The 21,472-nt window shown below is 36.5% G+C and overlaps 1 protein-coding gene across 1 annotated transcript in view; it reads right to left on the bottom strand.

Annotated features, from left to right (window-relative positions):
- Positions 1 to 20,092, bottom strand: part of mettl24 (methyltransferase like 24) — a 36,745-nt gene extending 16,653 nt beyond the window's left edge. The window contains exon 1 of the mRNA XM_028040494.1: positions 19,333 to 20,092. Coding sequence (XP_027896295.1) covers positions 19,333 to 19,668 — 336 coding nt within the window. The 5' untranslated portion in view covers positions 19,669 to 20,092. The remainder of the gene's footprint in view (positions 1 to 19,332) is intronic.
- Between the last annotated feature and the right edge of the window lie 1,380 nt (positions 20,093 to 21,472).

The following is a 21,472-nucleotide window of genomic DNA, read 5'->3' as shown; positions in this document are numbered from 1 at the left end:
AGGGGTAGAGCTTGATTATTTCAGGTATCATAACCCACTTGTGAATATCCACTGATAGAACTGGGTCATAATGTACTCTGAGAGGACGTGTAACTGCATGTACTAAAGTGACAAACTCTCACAATTTGCTACCAATGTAATTTTACTAAAATTATATCTGGCATTTCTGTGAGTTTACAGTCTTCACAGTCCTTGAACTTTTTAATATTTTTTTTTTCAAATAATAACCACAAACTTCAAAGTACATTTTGTGATTATATGTGACAGAAAAACAAAAAGGTGGTGTATAACCGAAAAGTGAAAGGAAAGTGATTCTAGTCATTTAAAGGAATGCGAAAAGTGAGGCTCTGCTTGTATGTTTAGAGTAATTGCCCAGTCTTAAGTCTTTTGAAGCCTCTAGCAACTTTTTTTCCCTCAGGTTTGCCGTGTATTTAGGTAGTTTGCAAGTTTATTGAAAATGATGCACCTGGTTAGGAGTTTAACAGATTAACAGAAGTCCTAGGAAAACTCTCTCTGGGAAGACCTGATGCAGCTTGATGCTGCAGTTATCACATTCCAGAGAACTAGTAGCGATCTTCTTCATGGCCTGCTTTATTTCCACTGGAATGTGTCTGTTTATGATTAAAGCAAAGGCTGTGAACCAGTGAACAAACTATAAGAGAAGGAGTGAGTTATGGTGTATTAGTTGCTTGCACAATCATTTTCATGTGCCAAGGGTGCATTAGCAGCAGCAGTATAAATTATCATGTCTTATTTTACTGTTGCAGACTTCTTCCTTTCTCCAAAAGTGATGTTTAGATACTGCAGCCCAAGTAAAATGTTCTAATGTTTCATATAAATGGTTTGAAATGATCTTCCTTGAGATATATCTAACATATTATTTGTGTTTGCTTAGTTCTGGTCAACATCCCCTAAGGCCACTCACTGTCTGGTGAGGTAAATAATCGTCTACTGGGAATTCACTTGAGGTGCCTTTCTTGCTTTTCATTCAAAGCACAAAGGTGCATTAAAAGCCATGACACTTTAATCTTTTATCACCTTGAATGCACCGAAACCCTGTGCTTTCTGCTGATAAATTATCTGACAGCCCCATATGTGTCATTTCTTCCTCCAGTGGTGCTGATCTGGAATCTGTCAGGGCACAGCCTCAGCTACTAAAGAATTAATGGCTGCAGAACCTTAGCAGCCATGTGGAGTTTTGGCATTTAGTCTTAAGCTGATCTCCAGACTGTCACATTTCTGAACTCGTGCCACTTGTCTCTCCCTCCCTATCTGCATTTTATCCATTACCTTTTCAGCTTCTTTATTTATTAAACTCCTTTCCTTTTCCAGAAATTGTGTGTCATTATCTGAACAAAGACACAGTAATAAATTGTTGGGGGGGAATAAAATCCCTGTATATGGAGCTTTTTTAGACAAATCTAATTGAACAAAAGTTGCTGATATCTTTTATGGATATCTTAAGTTTTAGCCTATTGTGAAGGGAAAAATGTCCAAACAACTGGACTGTTGAGTACATTGAGTACATTATAAGTGTTAGGATGTAAGGTTGTTTATAGTTTGATTTGATTCTAGTTTCATTATTATTCTGTTAGTTTCTTATTTTTATTAGATCAGTCTTGTTTCTGCTTTTCTTTAGTTCACTCCATCCTTAGTGATTCCAATTTATTTTTCTTGTGTCTAGTTTTTCCTTGTGCTTTAGTTTAGCTATGTTCCTTATGTCTACTCATTCTGTAGTGTTAGATTTATTTCCTAGTACCCTGTGTACTCTCCCTCGCCCACTTCACTTTCTCTTTCTCTTTCTCTCTCTCTCTCTCTCTGGCTCTCACCCCTCACACCTGCAGTCAGTTAGCCAATCAGGCCAGGTCCATTGCTCCACATTCACTCTGCCCATACTTAAACACTTTGGATCCTCTCTTTGCTAGATTCTCCTGTTATACCTGTATTTTGAATTTATAGCTTATATTCTGCCCTGGCTCCCTGTGGTTTTGTAAGTTTTTTTTTTCTTTTTTCATAATTTGTATCATTGAAAATTTTTTATCTACAAGCTGCCTATGCCTCTCTGCATCTGGGTCCACTAACAACCACACAATCATGACAATAAGTGAAATAAAAGTTATAGGAAAAACTGAAACCTCCTTTTTGTGAATACTGAAAGAGTCCTAAAGAAGTCATGAATATTCTTTTTATTTAATGCCTCACCTAAGTGTACACAAATTCAGGTTATGTACATCTAAATACATACCAAGTATCACATTTGTTATAAAAACCTGCAGGTTGTATTTTTGTGTGTGTGTGTGTGTGTGGGGGGTGGGGTGGGGTGGGGGGGGGGGTGCACGTGTGTGTGTACTGAAAATACACTTATTTACTATTTAGAAATAACAAAAGCTTTAAGCAGTTTATACTGTAAGTCAATGCTTCTGTGAGCCTCCAAAAGCAGCCTGAACAAAATCAGTGGTACCTGTACCTGAGAACACTTGTTGTAGATTAACTCTAAGCTGTTATTTTACATCATTTGGGTTGTTTCTCCCTTTAACAAGTAAATCTTCTGAGTTATGCGTTGAAAGTACTGTTATATATGCCCGGCTCACTTCAGCAAAATAACTTTTTGTTTTCTAAATTCTGCTTTTATTTAACCACCTGACACCTGCTGTGTTCTGCAGAAAAGAAGAAAAAACAGTCAGGATTGTGAAAACAAGATTGTACAAATTGTTTACAGGGTTTACAAAAAACACTGATGGATGGAATGATTTTGATGATCATTTATTCCAACAGATTTCCTCCAGTCACTGAAGCCTAGACAACAAATGCCTGTTATTCATCTTTTCTGTAAAATTTCAATTCCAACTGCAAAATATGTCTGAAATCTGTCTGATAAAGCTGACGTTGATAAATAATCCCTCGGAAAAAACAGGGGATGGGAACCATTGGTTCCAAACAGAATTGCTACAAAGAGACGGTTGTAAAGGCAGAGCAGTTGTACAGATGGAGAGTTCATGCATAGGTAGACAAATAACATCCACCTGTCTGCTTTCTGGGAACGCAGAAAGCTCCCAGGCCTCTCCAATTCTGAGCTGCCCTTTTCATCTGAGTCCTACCTGGACTGCTTAGCTGTCAGATCCTATGCATCACTGGAGTACAAGGATGGAACTGATCAGAGGGCTGCTTTCTGGGACAATGACTCTGCGAGGTTGGAATATAGGGTAAGACACAGTTCAGTAGGTATGGAGAGGAAAAGCACAATGAGCTTTTCTGATCTGTTTCTGCTTGCAGTAAATACTTGAAAGCAGTTTTGCACTGTAGGAATCATATTAACCCAACAATTCATCCAAAGCAAATATTCTGTACAGGGTTCAATAGTTGAAAATCTGATTCTATATTTATTCAACTGCAAAACTATTACATACTTCCCATTCTTAAGGGCTTATTAGATTATATTTTTTTCCAGGCATGTATTAAACAATGAATGATTATGGGCTTTCATTGACTGAAGAATCATCGGTGAGCTGTGATGAGATTTGCATTAAGACTCCAAGTTCTTTCAAGCAACAACAAGTCATCAGCACCTCTGAAATGAGAGTGTTAATGAGCAGCGTTAATAACAAATACACCAAGATGTGATCTGAGCTGTGCTAATTCTATTATGTTGGAGTTAAATGCCCTAAATAATTACAATTACGAATCAACTAAGGTAGAAAACCTTGGCACATAGAACACAAATTACACATAAGAGGCAGTGGAAATGGAATACCAAGAAGCAAAATTGTCAAATGTGTTTTGCACAAAGTTTGTTTGCTTGAAACCATAAACAATTATAGGTTTAATTTGATATTAGAAAGCTGAGAGTGCTCCAATTAAACATTTACAGATATGAGCTTCAGGACAACATATGTTAAAGGAGGTGTAGTGAGACATTCAGAAGAAATTCAGAGGAAATTAAACATCTTAAACATCAACTGAGACGGGGGTGATAAATTGAACTTTAGGGGCATGGTAACTATGACTCATTAATCAGAGTAAGTAATCACTGTAGGACTTTCCCAATGAAAAAATGTGACAGACCAACCCAATGTACAGCATGACTGAAAAGTAGGAGAAAAATGATGTATGATTTATGTTTTTGGTTGTTCTGCAAATAAAAACCATAAAATTGGGCTGTAAAAATATTATTGACCAGGTCTTCAAAACTTACTTTTCTGTGTGATTCGTCCTATTCTTGTATTTATGTCTTCTCTTTTATCTTATTTTTGAAAAAGTGTTGTTCATAAAAGTTTTTATATGTTTTGGAGTGGTGCAGTTAGGTATTTACCTATTGGTAAGTGCTTGGCATGAAAAACCTCTTTCCATTGGACTAATGTAGTATTTATCTACTGTTATAGCTTTTCTTATTTATTTACACGTTAAAGCATTTCAATAAACCATATTCTTGGTAATTTCACTGGTCAGTGTTACTTTTATAATACTGCGTAATGTGAAAACTTGTACAGAAAGATACTTCATCTATCTTCTTTGCATGTTAAATATTAAATAAACATGGAATCTGGTCTTCTGCTCAATTTGCATGTTTGGATGAAGCTGTTTTTGGATGTGTGCCTTAGAGCCTGGGTGTGCAAAAGGTGTGAGAAGCTAGGCCAAGCATGAATAATTCCCCAAAGACAGAAGGACGGATGAGTGAACATGAGAAGGCCGGATAAAACAAGACAGGACTGTTTGCCTCAACGTAGCAGGCGGCTAAAAAAAGGAGAGAGAAAGGTGAGAGGTGGGGCTAAAAATAAACAAGACCGAGATGAATGCACAGAATGAATTCTGTTGCTGGTTTTGGACTTTTGCCAGTGAAAAAAGCCCCTATGTAACATTAATGTAAGATCAGCAAAATTAAAGGGACAAAATCAATGCTTGCGTAAACAAATTTATATCATTGTGTCAAATTATGTGCCAAATCAAGCCACAGGTGAGTTGAGTTTAGCAGGTTGGGAAGAATAAAACAGGGAGCGATGCCAAATCAGTCCTGCCAAATCTGCTCTGTGAAATGGTTCAGAGCCAGAAAGAGGGAGGGCTCAGAACCCCTGCTTGTTTTTGGCACTTCTATGTTCCCATCATTGTCCAGATGCTTTTGTAAAACATGGTCAAGCTGCGCTGTTAGGACAGCGGTCTGTAACCTTAATCATTAAAGGAGTGTTTTTTGGCCCTCTCACAGTCTGTCTAGAGCAAATGCCTCTGACTCATACTAGGCACATAGTAAGGGTTCAAAAGGGTGAGCAAATTAGGAAGTATTTTTTTACACATAACTAGCTTCTGTTAAAACCATAAAAGCTTTCTGAGAGAATGTTAATGCCTAAGATTTCCCAACAGCTGATGGAATATCAATGCTAGAAGAACCTGTTTTTAATGCTTGCTATTATTTGGTAACAGTAAAGTAACATCCAACAGCTCAACATACCAACTTTAGTAATATGTGCAAAAATGGATATTATGCAGCAAAAAAATGGTTTATCAATCATATTTTTTATGCATATCTCTAACTAATGTAGTGGAAATGTAAAATTGGAGGAAAAATGTGTCTGCTTCTGAAATGTTGTGATGGGAAACAACAGAACCCTAATTATTACACAGAAATGTATCAGAGAGGAAGAAAGATGCAGTGGGAAAAACTATGATTATTTACTCTCAAGCTGTACTGAAAGATGCTTATTAATCATAATATACACCATAATATATACTGTGTTTTTTTTATTTAAGGTTGCAGTGGTTTTTGATTCTGGATAATAAAATTTATAAGCTATTGGATTGTGCTGAAACTCATAATATAAAAACAACAACATTTTTCTTTAGCATGCATTGTTTTCAAATTATATATTTTTAAAAATATTCTTACTAGTAAAGACAAGTCTTAATTACTTTTCCATGACCGCCAGTAAAAGCTGTGCGTTGTCAGCACTCTAGGCAGCTCCGAACTTTTAGTATTCTTGTTCATGTGTGTACATAAAAAATGCGTATTATATCAGCGTTCAAGTTTTTTCACTCATTTAGGTGATTTAGAGCCTGGCTGTCAAACCAGATATGGTTCTGCATTGTGCAACGTCATGGCAGGCCTGACTCATTAGCCTATTTCAGCTCACTGTCTCTCATTGAGCTGAAGAGCTCATGGGATGTAAGAGAATTAAATCAGGGGATTATGATGATCTTTTTTCCTTATTAAAGGCAGTAATCCTGAATACGTTAATCTCAAAAGAACAGAAAGATTGCGAAGAGCTGAAGAAGTGAATGTAATGCAGACTAGATGGGTAATGCAGACCAGTATAGTTAGAGGCATGGATGGGTGGTTGGAGGAGAAAGAGACTGTCCATGTGCAGCAACAGCTGCTTCTCTTCTTGCGAACATCTAACATACACAGAGAGAGTTTATGTAAAAGAGAGATCTTGAAAAATGTTACAACTGAAAAGATCTCAGCTAAATAATGCGGGGTTAGGGCCAGCATGAGCGTTTTTTGTCATTTAGTCTTGCTTCGTTGTTTCAACGAAGCAAGTTTCCATTTTAACCTTAACCTACTACTGTAGGTTAAAATGGAAGCAAGGCTAACTGACAAAAAATCTTTTCCATTGGATTAAATTAAAACTGAAATGGAAAGTGACAAGAAGAAAAATGTTGTAGCACTGTTTTAATTCAGTCCACCTCTGTCTTATAGATAATTTAATCATGGTTCATCATTATTTTTTACCAGAGCTGGCATCCCCCCTTCCATTTAAAACATAAAATACTGACATGTGTAGTGCTTTTATTTTAGACTATTAAAAACATCTATATTCTGAAACGTAACCTTTGCTTGCTGTTCCTGATTACATAGAAACTACTGTTTCATTGCAGCTGAGACAGATTCTACAGAAGCTTAGAAGATAACAGTTAAAAACTCCAATGAGTTATTGTTTCAAACTCACTAGACTTTTTTTTTCTGACACCATTCCCTATTATTTTGACAAATACCTTTATAGAGGGTGTTGTTACTGGTTTTCATAATTTGTGATGCCAAGGACACTGCTTTGTTCTTAGAAATTATTAGCCACCAATATGCACAATGATTTTTACAAGACGTTTTATCATTCTAGTATATATATATATATATATATATATATATATATATATATATATATATATATATATATATATATATTTATATATACAATTAGATGCTAATCATCGCATCATTGAATTGAATGCTACTATGCCAGATGCAAAAATATGATAAAGATGAACCAAGCTGCTATTGAAAAGCTGTTCTGCCCTCATTGGATCTGTTATGAGTCGGGCCTTCTTGGCCAGCATCTCTTGAGACATATGGGGGTCTTATTGTTACCACTGTGCATCCCTCTGTGCAAAGCTTTCTACTCAAGTGTTTGCTCGGCTTCCTGGAAAATATCCCAGCTATGAGATCTGTGTTTGATGCCTTGTTGGGAAGAGCAGAGGGAGCATGCTGAGCACCATCTGACTCTTACTTCCTGAAAAGGAGCTGAAAACAGAGATCGTGTCACAGACTGACAGCCAGACGGACCGACCGAAGGAGGCATGTAAAGTCAACGCATGGCACATTTTGTTACCACATCCACTTTTTTTTCCTTCACAATATGTCTTGCAGTTTTACATGGAGTATTGCAGCAATTGTAAACAAAAACTGAAAGCTGCAGCAGTGGTGTTCAATAAGTCATTATATGAGAAAATGTTTTCTTTGGTGTACTTAGTATCAAGCTGTGGTATCTCTAACAGCACTCGGCTGGGGTTTTTCTACCATATGTCAATTAGTCTCAAAATACTTACTGTCAATCTGATTACATAAAAGCAGCACATACAGGATGTAGATTAGAAACGTCTAATTTGTTTTCAAAAATAGACCGAACAGATTTAATTGAAAATGTCTTCATCAGTTACTCTTGCCTGTCTGATTTATTTTAATCATATATTTATTAAGCCTGTTGGGCTGCCTTGCTTTGATGTTTTTTATAATAAAATACAAGCTAAGTGTTTGTATGAGCTGTGTGTCTGTACCTAATTAATAAAGTCAGGTTTCTCATGCTGTCATGCTACTGTGAGTTTTTTTCCATCTAGAATTGTGACATTGGACTTGCTTTTTTTGACTTTCTTGTTTAAGAGTGGCTAACTACTGTAAAATACTACAACTACTCGATGGAGGATCCTAGCTTACCACTACATTACCACCACCACACCTTACCTTTCTGAATCAGATACAATGTTATATTGGTCATACCGTGTTACTACTTCTTCATTTGTTTTGTGCAGCTTGGATAACTCAGCCTTCACACTTTACATTATCTCTCTTTTGAGGTCAAGAAATGATTCACTTTTAATGAGATGCCCGATAATCAGTCTTTTACATCGCTGTGAAGTAATGTAGATACACTGGCGGAGCCTGTTTAATCTCAATCCAGATTTAGTGAAGGCCATTGCAAATCATTTCCCATGGAACACATTAGTGCATGTGGAGGGTAGAGCATATATAACCTTGAGTCTTTTTTTGGCCAGCTGTTGTTTGAAAAAGTTAAAGGCAGAAAGCTGCGCTGTAGGAGCTTGTGCAGCCTGTTTTTGCTCTCTCTCCCCAAGAGCTGCAAGAACAAAATTACATCATTCTGGTTTTACAGATCCGGTTTGTGCATTTTTGCAGCTTGTTTTTGATGGATATTCTGGGCAGAATTGTTCTTTTGAGTGCAGTCCGAGAAATATGAAGTGGTTGTGCTGCAGGGACTTATGGGGGGGACTCATGAAGAGTTCTGTGCTTTGGTTGTGAATAATGAAATGTTTTTGCATACATTTTTTTGGGTGATTAGGAGTGATCTCAAAAACTGTCAAAATTAGGTAGAGTGGGTGATGACATGAACTTTTACTAGGAAAAAATAGGATTAGACAAAGAAAACTTAATGAAACTTAAACTTTGTAATAAAATCAGCAAACTATGCTGAGTGTTTCAAGCTGAAAATAAGGTACAGTTGTTAGCCTTCAAAGAAAACCAGGTGTTTGTATGATTTCACAGCTACTTCACAGGAAGAGTGGTTATAAAAAGTTAGATATTTTAGGAAGTATAGAAGTTTTAAATAGTAAAAATAGTAGCCATCATGTCCTGCAAGAACTGAACATTTTAATGTTTGAATACCTGAAATAGTAAAACCATTGCAGTAGTTTTAATGGCTTTAAGATTATTTGAAGGGAAAACTTTCTTGATGCAAGTCAAAGACCAATGAATGCAGACTGTTTCAAAAGTAAAATCCTGCTTTCCTGACACAGAGACTTAGAGGAGGAAGTGATGTTTTATATGTTTTTAACAAATTACCATTACATTTGTTTTGAGAGGAACCTAGGCCTCCAAATGTCAATGTTCTCTTTCATATGAAGGGAGAAAGAGGCCCAGAACTTTCAGGAATGTTTCAGACAAGGCGGATATGTCTGAAGGGAGCATTGTGCGATCTGGACTCTGGACTCTGGACCTGACAGCTTAACCCTTTCCCTCCTACCTTCAGTTTATGTCTTAGCAGTTAGCATACATATTAAAACCAACTGTTCCTTAATGTGGACACTAAGCCTTTTGTTTTCCCACTGGAAGCATTTGGTTGTGATTAGCAATAATAAAAAGGTCACAATCTTTCTATGTGCAAGATGAAAATCATGCTTAGCCTCAAGATGTCACACTTTGAGCTATTTCTGTAAGCCTTGCAGAAAGAAAAAGAGAGATTAATTGATTAACTGAAAGCTTTCTTTGTGCTGCTCCAGTCCCCATAACTTGGCACAAATTCTTTTCTAATCATCTGTTGGTCAATAAATATTGAGTAAACATATAACAGCAAAGTTAAAAATAAATTTGTGCATCACTATGGGAAAACATATTTAATCCCTAACAAGATGCATATTTGTTGTTTAGTTGGTTGCAGTTGGGGATTTAGGCCAAGTTTGTGGAAGCTAATTTTTTTTAAAATGACCTCAGTTGTGCCAACTATTGGATTTATTGGTTAATTTGTGGCAACATCTTCCATGAAGTGTCTGCAACAACAATCATTCATTATCATTGTTGTGGAGGAATTTTAGCCCATTTAGAATTATTTCAGTTAAGTGACCTGAAGGGGTTTTAACATAAATGTCCTATTTAAATCACAATTTGGTTAGGTTTACAATAGTTAGATGCTGAATTGACAATTGCTATATTTAACTAATTAACAAAACAACATTTGTATTTGATTAGGTTATCTTTGTCTCATGAAAATGTACACACTGCTAACCCAGTAAGCTGGTTATTGCCATTCTTAAAGACCCACACATGATCTGCCTTACAGAGTTCCGACTGAAAAGAAAATCCTCTTTTCCAAGATTTTAAACTCTGCAACCCTGTTTATTTATGCTTTTTTGCTGATCAGAGAAACAGACCTTTCAGAAACACCTGCTGCATTTTTCTCCAAAAAAACATACCAGATATGTCTTTTCTTTCCTTAAGAGATTAGAGTTACTGTTAAATTGAGCAAGGTGCAAAGATGTTTGCAGTCAGTCATGCAAGAGCTTCATCTATAACTCAAGAAGAATTTTCACAGGCACAACATTTTTGGCATGTAGCTTACAGAAAACAAAACAAAACAAAGAAACAACAGAGAATGAGAATAAAATTTATCTTAAAAGCACAGAAAAAAGCTCAGCCTAAAAGTTTAATGGTAGCAAGCACTGTAGTTAGCATGTCATTTCAGAGCAGGGAGGGGGAGTTTGACCCAGGCGACATGTCTGGATTCTAAGCCACTAATTTCTTGTGACTCCCTGCTTCCATAGTTAACGATAATGTCTGCAAACTAACTCCAGTCACACCTTTGGGATTAGATAAGTCAACCTCTCTCATTCTTTTCTAATAGCCCCCTCTCTGCCCCTATCAGTCTTTGCTGATTCTTTTAGTACCAGGAGAAATGGTCACTGGGTTTCTGTTTTATAAATTCCACTAGGTGCTCACATGGCTGCTGGACTGTTAAACATAGTCCAGGACAATCTATTTCAGGAGAACTCTGGCACAATGGCAATGATGATGTTGCTAGTTTAAAAAATTATATGTATTTAGCAGTAGTTCTGCAAAAAAGAAAAATGGATGTAAATTTGATTAAAAAAAAATCTGCTAATTAAAATGCTCATTGTTTTTTACTTTTAGTTGTAAGACAGATTTATTTTGCATAAGTTAAAATAATTCAAACTTTGCAAGTGGAAATCATTTTCATAAATGTGTCCTCCCTTCTTTACAAACACAGCTGAGGCATTGAATGATATTCGCTCATTACATCACTACATGATCATTTCAGTGGGCTGTCACTATTTTCCATGTCAAAATCTGGAAAGGCTGTCTTAAAGAATCCGTGGTTTCACTTTGTTTCATACTTCTGATCTCTGCACTGCTCGTCATTGGTCTTTGAAGTTCAGCGCATTTGACATGCGAATGGCATTTGGCTTATCTGGGAGAAATCTCAGGAAAATAATTCAGGTGGAACAAAAAGACTTTGCAGTGTCCACATATTTGCAGTGCTTTTTCTGTGTCACGAGTCTCAACTCATGACAGCGAATGCATTTCAAAGGTTCTTATATGAAAAAAATCAAGATTGATAAAAACATTTTATTGATAGATTGTGAAGCAAGTGTCATAGAAGAAGCTGTAAATTAAGTTAAATATGTAAACCAAAAGTCCACTGCACTATTCTAATAACAAAAACTGTATTTTTCTTTATATTGGCATGCGGACTAAAATGTTGTATACTATTTTAGGAACTGTTAGTTCTTTGCAAAATCTGTTTAATTTCAAATCTTATTGTTTTTTTCAGATGAGTTAAACTACCATTTATGAGAGAACAGAAGGATTCCATCTTTCAAGATGGACAAATAAGACATTTTTAGAAATGTTTTAGACTGTAAGTAGATTTCATATTAATGATGTTGAGAAAACAAAATACAGAGAATCAAAACACTCAGCAACAACCAAGAAGACAAAGAATCAACTCAATGCAGCGTTCTACATGATGCAGAAAACATTGGAGCCATACAATGCTTATCTAATCAATCAGTGTGGCTTGTAGCATCTGACTTTCTATCTGGCATCATCAATTTGAAAAGCCCAAAAATCCATATCAGGCTGGTTCTCCTTTTTCTTTTGCAACCTTTCTCACTTTGAGACTTCAAACACAGCTGTTGCATTTTGTCAAACACCACCACCACCTTCAATGTTTTGCATCAAAATTTTACATGACAGAGCAAGACGAAGTAGGGTATAAATTGTGGAGAATGGTACATCATTTTTCAAATTGTATTCCAATCAAACGTTGAAGAGTGAAATATATTTTTATTCAGCCCCCTTAATTCTGTAATTTAAAAGGAACTGCAAAGATCCTCAGCTCAGCTGACAAAATCTATTGACTGGACAGCTAATTATGCACTTCTCAGCTATGAGGTAAGGAGAAAGCCCTTGCTGAAAAGAAGCTGAATATACCTTTCTTAAAGTGTTTATCACATTAAAATTGTCCATCCAGTTATTCTCTGTACACAGCCAAGATAAAGGAGTGACCTTAGAAGCAGTCCCACTAAGCATTTCTGGAAAGACCTGAAAATGTGTGTCTGTTGATGCTTCCCATCTAAACATACTGAGCTAACGAAACTCATTGAAGCAGAGGAGAATGGAAGAAACTAAAACAGGTGCAATAAGCTTTTGGAGGTATTTCCAAAAATATCCTAATCAATATTAAGTCTTGGATGAAGAATTTTTGTACCTATTGTTCATGTTTTTTTAAATACATTTTCAAAATTGTCTGGAAACATGTTTCACTTTGTCATTATGTGCTATTTTGTCTCCATGTAACTTTTGTTTTATTCAAATCAGTTTTAGAATGAGACTTACAGAGGAAGTGAAAGGGTATTGTTGCAATGTGGCACCATGTGTATTGATAATACTAACACAAATGAGAAAAAGAATAAAACTTCCAAATGCAATACTGGCGAGGGTTAGATACAAACTCAAATTTAGATATTGATGACTCAGAACGTCTGCTCCACTGATGTAAATCAAATCCACCAATGAGCAGAAAGGGGATGTCGAGCTGCTGAGACAAAGGTGAGGCTCTGCAGGAGGTTGTCGCTGTTGAAGCTGTTCATACTTTAGTTGGGGTTGTCATTGCTTTGATCCAGGATACGGTTTTTGGAGAGAAAGGAATGCCTCAGCACAGACTTCACGTCAAATAAAACAGATGCAACTGGCAGCCAGAGTTTACGTAATGAAATATAGAAGATCTGGAAGAGCTTAAGCAGTTCTCTCATTTACAACAGTAAATAAAAGTGAGGATTTTCTTATTTACTGAAAATCCCCACCAAATAGGGTAGTCATAAATGATAGATAGATAGATAGATAGATAGATAGATAGATAGATAGATAGATAGATAGATAGATAGATAGATAGATAGATAGATAGATAGATAGATAGATAGATAGATAGATTAATTTATACTTCCACCTGTTTTATGTAATGGAAAAGGAAAACTTTGCAAAATCCAATAGGATTAAATAATTTGAAGCAACCTTTTAGTCTTCTGCTGATATGTTTCACGTATGGCTGAGTTCTATAGAACAAATACAGCACCTTCTCTAAAAAATAACAGGAAATCACCAAGAAAATCATTTACTTTCACTCTATTATCACAGGAAAGGACTGCCAAGATGGTACGGATCCCTCTCTCTGTTTCTATTTAAATTTATTACATCAAAAGTTCTCCTAGCTGCAGAGTAGCAACTGAATCCCATATTTTAATGCTATTGGTTGCTCTTGTCTGTTGGTATACTTTGGTTTTACTTCCACTCAGTCAACAGTCAGTGTACCAATCTTCATCTCCACTTATAATCATGACTCATTTCCTTTGCAACATTTGTTTGTCTTAACATTTCCAATTTAGAACAAAGAATTCAGGTAACTAAGCACAGAGAGAAGACTGCATAGGATTTTTGATTGATTACTAAGATAACGTTGGAATAATCTTTTCTTTTACAAAAAAGAGACAGCCATGGTGTGGACATTAAAGGAACCCTAATACATTTTCTGTTTTGAATTAAACAGAAATGGTTTCATTTTTAAACAGGTTGAAATACAATAAAAGTCATCCACTTCTCTGTTATGTGTATCTAGTGATCTTTGAAGTTCCATGGAGTGGCTGGTGCCTATTGACAGTGCTCATTGGGAAAGAGCAGACACGCTGGATAGGTTTCCAGTCCATCACACAGCAACACTCAGACACACAGGACCAACAACTATGCAACAATGCCTAATCAACATACAGTAAGTGATATTTTTGGACTGTGATGGTAGGACACTGAAATACCCAGACAGAAGGAACGTGGAAACTCCTTACAGAATTTAAACCTTAAACCTTCTACCTGAAAGGGAACATGCATCCACTGTATATCTCTCTATCAGATAATGTTGTTCATTTTTGATTTACGTTATTCTCAGAAAGACATTCAACCACTCTATTCTTCATGTTCTTTTGCAGTAATAATCTCACATCGACATATTTCTAATAAAGTCTGGCTATTTTCTTTATAATGTATTTAAGTGAAGTTATTTTTAAAAGAATTTCATTGGGTTATTCTATGATGAAATCTACTATCATTAATCAAAGCTTATAGAGTCATTTTATTCCTCATCTTTACCTATGCATCGTGTATCAAGCTGTATATTTGTTTCCACCAAATAGTACTGTAGGCATTTAAATGTCCATGCAAATACAGCCTCTCTTGTTTCTTTTGGTCCTCACTTCCCCCATCCAACGAGGGTAAGGATGCATCTCTATACCTGCTGTTGGCAGAAAGTGACAGCAGTGCAGACAAGGAAAGCAAAGGCCCTTAAATCAAGATGTCATGTGGTCACTTCTCGTGACCCTTGGAGTACCCAGCAGCTGTTTCCTTTCAGGCTAGTGTTTCATTCAGACCAGGAGAAATTCACTGGAGTGTGTAGGCACCATATTTTCTGAGTGTATCTGGGTGTGTGTGTGTGTGTGTGTGTGTGTCTGCAACGTTAGGGCAGCACTCTGTTTATTACTGTATTAAAGTCAGCGGCTGAGTCATCAGTGTATGCTTGAGCTACTCTTCTCTTTTGCTGTCTTTTCCGCTCCCTTCCTCTCTGTTGTTGTTGCTGCTGTTGGGGCCAACACATCCCACGTCTGTCTATAATGTCCCAATTCATCCCTCTCATCTTTCCCCAGTGTTAAAGAAAGCCCATGCGAAGTAAATGATTAAAGAAGACGTGTTTGTATTTATTTGGGAGCTTGACAGCTAAGAGAATAGATTTCCTTAAGATTGCTTTTCTCGAAAACGAACCCCATAGCAGTCTCTTTTAAACACATGCATACACACACACACGCAGAGTTCATTATTGAAGACAGCATTTGTCAGCTCAGCTTGTCCTGTCATCTTCCAACGCTACATGCTCCAGAGTGGAAGTTTGAAAATGCGTTTTCCTGCCCTATTTTGTACAGGTCTGCTGATGTTTTTGGGAAAGCAGTTTCACATTGTAGTTTTATTACATATGTTTATAAGTACTGTCAGTCAAAAAGCTATGCATCTGCAGTAGGTATATACCATATCTGATAACTATACTTTCAATATATTTAAATGAATTTACTTAAACAGGCATGTTAATCCTCAATACTTTAGCAGATTTTTACAGCTATGGAAAGATAATTAACTGTCTTAAAACAGTGTATCTAAGTAAAAAAGTAATTATTTTGCACTTTCTGCCAGCATTGTTGGATTTTATGTGGAATTTTAAATAAATATATGTATTTATTGCAAAAGCATTTGTCCCTGTTAAACTTCATATTTTGTCACCTTACACAAGACATAGACATAGAAATATTTTATTGTCATTCAATTGTAGATTTAATAATGTACATATTGAAAGAAACACACAGTGGATTTTATTTGGATTTCATTTCGTAGAGCAACTAAAAATGCATTGCAAATAAACATCTGAAAGATGTAGTGTGAATTTAAATTTAGCCCTCTTAAATCTCATACCCCTAAATAAAATATAGAGCAACCTTCAGAATAATATATTGTATTTAGTACATAAACAATAGATTTGTGTATTTTAATCTCAGCAGATGTAATACATTTCAGTAGTGCACCTGTTATTTGAAGGAATAAAATTAGGTTAAACTGTAATATTTTAAGCTCTCACAAAACAATTTATTGTCCTAAAATAAAAAAGGACATACAACTGCAAGCCAACCAAAATTGTGGTTTTAATGTAACAAAATGGAGAATGTAAATATTTATTGGGGTATCAATTCTTTTGCAAGGCACAGTACTCACTTTTTTTGACTACGGTTTTTTCTTTCAATTCAACTTTTTTCAGGCTCATGACTTTATAAAAAAAACCCTCAAGAACTGTTGAATACATTACAACCTTCGCTAAACAATGACAGCATTCAAACTTTGCTTAGTGTGCTCAGAGCACATTACGCTGGAAAGGTTTGATTCTTGCTTTAATGTCAAACTGTTGGCTTTGACTGCCCATGTGCTTTAATGTAATTCCTCCAAACTCCCATAAAAGTCATATCTCTATCATCATTTTCTGATTTAACACACACACTACATCATCTAAAGAGTTATCTGTGTACTGGTTCTTAAGTCTGCAACTCTCCCTCATATGTGATGCTGAATCTTCGTTACAAATTAGTGGGAATCAAAGCCAGCTGTGCAGCATTTTTTACACACTGGAGCAGTTTATGTTAGATTAGTAACAGAACTTGTTTCAAAACCAAGTTTTCAATACAATTTCTTTCAATGGTGGATTTGCAGCAAAAACTATCATCAAACTTTAGCTGCAGCCGACATAGTTTTATGACAACTTCCACACATCATTCAGGAACATTGCTTTTCAATATGAGGATAATAAATTCTTTGTATGAAAACATGATGCAATTTTTATGCAGTTTGTTTTTGTGGGTTGATGCTTTATTTTACAGAGAACATACAGTATATAGACAATATATTTGTGAGTATACTGCCTGTATGCTCAAATATAGATAAGAGGTGAATTTTTAAATGTGTTTGGTAGTATTCTAACTTTGTGAGGACCTGGACTTTGGGTTTTCATAAACTGTCAGCCATAATCAACCAAATTAACAGAAGTAAAAACTCGAATTGCATCAATCTGACTGTAGTCAATCCTCCACATTTCACATTTTGAACTGAATTACTGAATATGATTTCTGATGTTATACATTATTAAGAAACTCCTGTATGTATTTACTCATGACTGAAAATGTTCTTTTTGCTCAGATCAGCTCATAGACAGACATTTGTAGGGTGCAGCTTCTTTTTTATGTTTTGGTAACTGAAATAGTCAAACCACAGTGAACAAGTCAAATATGTGAATTTTCCATAATTTTTTAAATTCTAGCTATCGCAATGACACAGCTGGAGAAAAAAACACACTAAATATTAAGAGCCTTTCTTTAAATTTGCCGCAATATTTATTTAAATCTTTGCATTGCAATCCTTAAATGCCTCCCATCCTCCTTCCAGAACATCAGCTTTGCTTTGCAGCTTATTATTTTATCTGCAATGCATGAAATAATGTTGAAGAAATAAGAAGTGGACACAAAATGAGAAGTGTGTTCCCATGACACAAGACTCGAAAAAGCAAGAGCGAGGATGAGAGTGGGGAGTGCTAAACATGGCAGAGCAAAAGAGGTGCTGTGATCTTCAAGATGAGAGCCTAAAGGGAGTAAAGAGAAGGAGAAATGAAAGTAGCGAGAAAGAAACACTTAAAGAGGAGCAACACATGATACAGAATTTCTACTGAGGCCCCTCTGAGGCATCTTATGAGGCAAAATTTGAGTTAAGAATCAGAGAAAGTTAGCATATGGCATTCTTGTATTATTGATGGCGCGTGCAAGTGCTCGTCTCACATTGCAGCATGATAGCCTGGCAGTGATTTTTGTGGCATTTAAAACTCACTGTTGCTCATGTGTCTCGAGGTAATATAGGTTGTAAAAGATTAAAAGGCAAAACTCGAATGGGTGGGGAATGCTTTAAAGAACATAATAAGGAAAAGCAGTGGAGTGGAATAAAAGGAGGCGAGATCAGGATCAGGCAAGGGCAAGCTTGCCATGTGTGTTTGAGTGAGTGTGCATCTTGTGTGAAGGAGAATGGGGCGGGGGAACCAAAGGAAGATGAATGGATGAGGAGATTAAATAATCACAGAGAAAGACATGAAGAGGGACTAAAAACAAAGGAGTGCACATCTCAAAAGTTATCAGGTTCAACCTCCTGACGTTTGTGTGTGTGAGCTGTTTGCTCCAGAAGACATTGCATTTTAATAGATCTTTACAAGGGATCTTGTAGCTGATGCACACAGTGTATGAGCTGAATTGTTTTGCAAGAAATGCTCAGACTTCTTTCACATTTTGACATGTTACTGAAACTAATTTTATAGACAGAACCTCACAATGTAAAGCAGGAAGAAAATACCAATGCATGGCTTAGCAAACTTTTCACAGAATAAAGTCAGAACAGTGAATGCATTGCACTGTGGAGTGCAATTCATTCAACCCCTCTTGACAGGAGAAAAACACAGCCTTCAGAAGTCACAGATTCCACCTGGGTGGCTCCAGAGGCCTTCACAGTCTTTAACAAACTGAGAGATTTGTCAGAGAACTCTTGTGAACAAACAGCATCATGCAGACCAAGAAGAGTTAAAGCAAGGTCAGAGATAAAGTTATTAAAAACAAGTTTATCTAATTACAGCAAGAGGAAGCTCAACAATATTGACTCAGCAGGGTTGAATACAAAGGCTTCACACTTTCCAGATGTCGTTAGAGAGTATGGAAAAACATAATGATAATCCTTTCACTGTCTAACCCATAAAGTCCCAGTGAAATACACGGAAATTTATTTTGGAACAGCGATATCATGCTAAGATATTCAAGAAGTATAATTGTGCAAAGCTCTTCATACTTGCCAATCCATACCTGTTTAAGCGGTGGACATTTCTCAAAAAAAAAACAACAAAAAGAAAAAAAAAACACTGAGCTTTGAAGTAACTAAAGCTAGATTGACAAACCCTTTCTTGAAGGTTTCCTAAGAGAACACTGAACATGCATTGATTCTGCTGACTGTTCTTCCTTCATCATCACCCTCTTGGGATTACCAAGTGATTCGCAGAGATGAAGCAAATGGATCCATACTGACCCACTTGTTAGACTGATAACACTGAATTAGGATCCAATGTGGTCACAACAATTATAACCACGCTGCAATCACGACCATACCTTTCTGTGAGGATTGAGAGGTGGGCAGCATGGTGGCAGCAGCTGTTCTTTGTCCACGTTTTGCTTCCTGACCTGACCGTCCTTGATGAGTGCGTGAAGATAAGATGTTCTGCTTTCAAAATCTTTCTCCTGATTGTCCACTGGGCCATGTTTCATCCTGGGTTGTTGGTCCTGGTTCAGGTCATGCTGGGTGGGATGTCCCAAAGCTGAGGGTGGTGGGGAGCTCTGCCAGCTGGTTTCCAGGTAAACAACGTGAATGCACCAACAAAGTGCTGTAAGCAGAACAGCCAAACGCAGCAGCAATCCCACGTTCACTTTCTCTCTGCACATGCCCATCTGGTCTGTCTGGCTCCCTTTAGTCCATCTTTTTGCTTACTTTTTGCTGTTTTTACCCCATCTCCCATTCCCCTCTTCAGAACTCTGTTAAGGAGTTATTGAATCTCTAGCATGTCAAGATGACTTCTGTTCAGACTCAAACTCACACACAAATATGCATCCTCTCCAGCAGGACTGTGTTCATCTTAATGACGCATTCCTGAAAGCAGATTCTGTTGCACATGTGTGCCGTCCGCTGAACGTTTTGGTACCTCCCTCCTCAAGTTTGCAAGTTCCACTTTTACCAAACACACACAACCCTCTTCTTGCTCGTCTTATTCTCCCTGTCAGGCTAACATCACATAAATACACACACAGACACACACCCCTGTGTGTGTGCCCCCTTTGTGGAGTTTCTTCCCTCCCCGCCTTTCATCTCGGGTTTCTTTAAAACTCCAGATATGGGCAGGGCCAGCTAATCAGCTCCAGCTTTAAACAGGACTTTCTCGGCCTCTGTTGGTTGTCCCGTTGGCTCACTATGGCTCGTCATTGCATAACCTTCCTCACCTTCCTTCCCAAGTTTACTGTTTCCTTTCAGCAACATGAACAAAGATGTAAGTTTGATTAAGGATGCATTAAAATGTGTTTGTTGTTGTTTTATCACCCGGAGATTTTGTAATTAGAGAAAATGAACCATTTAATCATAATTATTATATGCGTTTCTATCAATATACTTTCTCAAAGTATTTTTGCTCTTTTGTAATCAACCACCTAAATGAAATCCAATATGCATTGGTTTTGCAGTAATAACAAAATAGAATTTACAGCTTTAAGTATCTCTATCTATTTACTATTGTTTCATCATCTATTAATATCATTGTTGTTGTTTTGTGTAGCACCATTAACAACACAGTCTTGCACTGTCTCTTCTTGTGGAACTATTTTTTAAATGTCCTTATGTAAAGAACTTACTAGGGCCTAAAATAGAGGATTATATTTTAGATGGAGGAAAGCATCTCTGTCTAATATTTTTTTTAATGTTTCTGGACATAAATCCAACCAGGTTTGTGCTGATAATAAAGTTGATTTGCTCCAACTGTTAAAATTCACTGACTAACTTGATTTTGTACTTTATCTCACTATAGCTCTCTGCTGCCCCGTTGAGGTAGAGAAAACATGTCCAACAAAATCAGGGTCATAATTACTCATCTGATACATTAGACTTTGAGATCAAGCTGACATTTTAATTTTTGATTGAGTTTAATAAACAATTACCAGTATTATTTAAACAGAAAACGTGACTAGACTATTATGCACTGTTTGAGATTTAAAGAAAAGAAAACAAGTTTATTAATTTGCCATATTCTCAGTGATCTTTATTGATTACATTTACCTACCCTCCTTCTTGTGATGTGTAGTCAGTAAATAGACTACACATTGTGCAGTTTAACTTACAGCGTAAGTTAAACTACGTACAAACTACATATGGCAAACTATATGTATTTTCCAATTTTATCTCTTATTGGAGTTTGGCATAATGCAATTGATTTTATCTATAAAAAAAAATAGGTGTCTAACAAGCTTTGCTGCCACCTGGTGGTACACTGTTAGCAAATTTTTGCTTCCATATGGAATGCATTAAAACATCACGTCAGCTTGTAAATGTCCAATGCAATTTCAGGTCAACCCAAAACCTAACAGATGATGGACATAATGAAAGCACCAGGAAGGAATCCTGACAGTTTAAATGACTGATAACATGAAATGAACTGTGACACATTTGGGCGTAATCTGCTGCAACTTGGATATTCATCTACAGGTCTAT

The sequence above is a fragment of the Xiphophorus couchianus genome, chromosome 15, assembly GCF_001444195.1.
Source record: "Xiphophorus couchianus chromosome 15, X_couchianus-1.0, whole genome shotgun sequence".
Lineage (NCBI taxonomy): Eukaryota > Metazoa > Chordata > Actinopteri > Cyprinodontiformes > Poeciliidae > Xiphophorus > Xiphophorus couchianus.
Note: the sequence above shows the minus strand (reverse complement) of the source record. Positions and strands in the feature narration are given on the sequence as shown.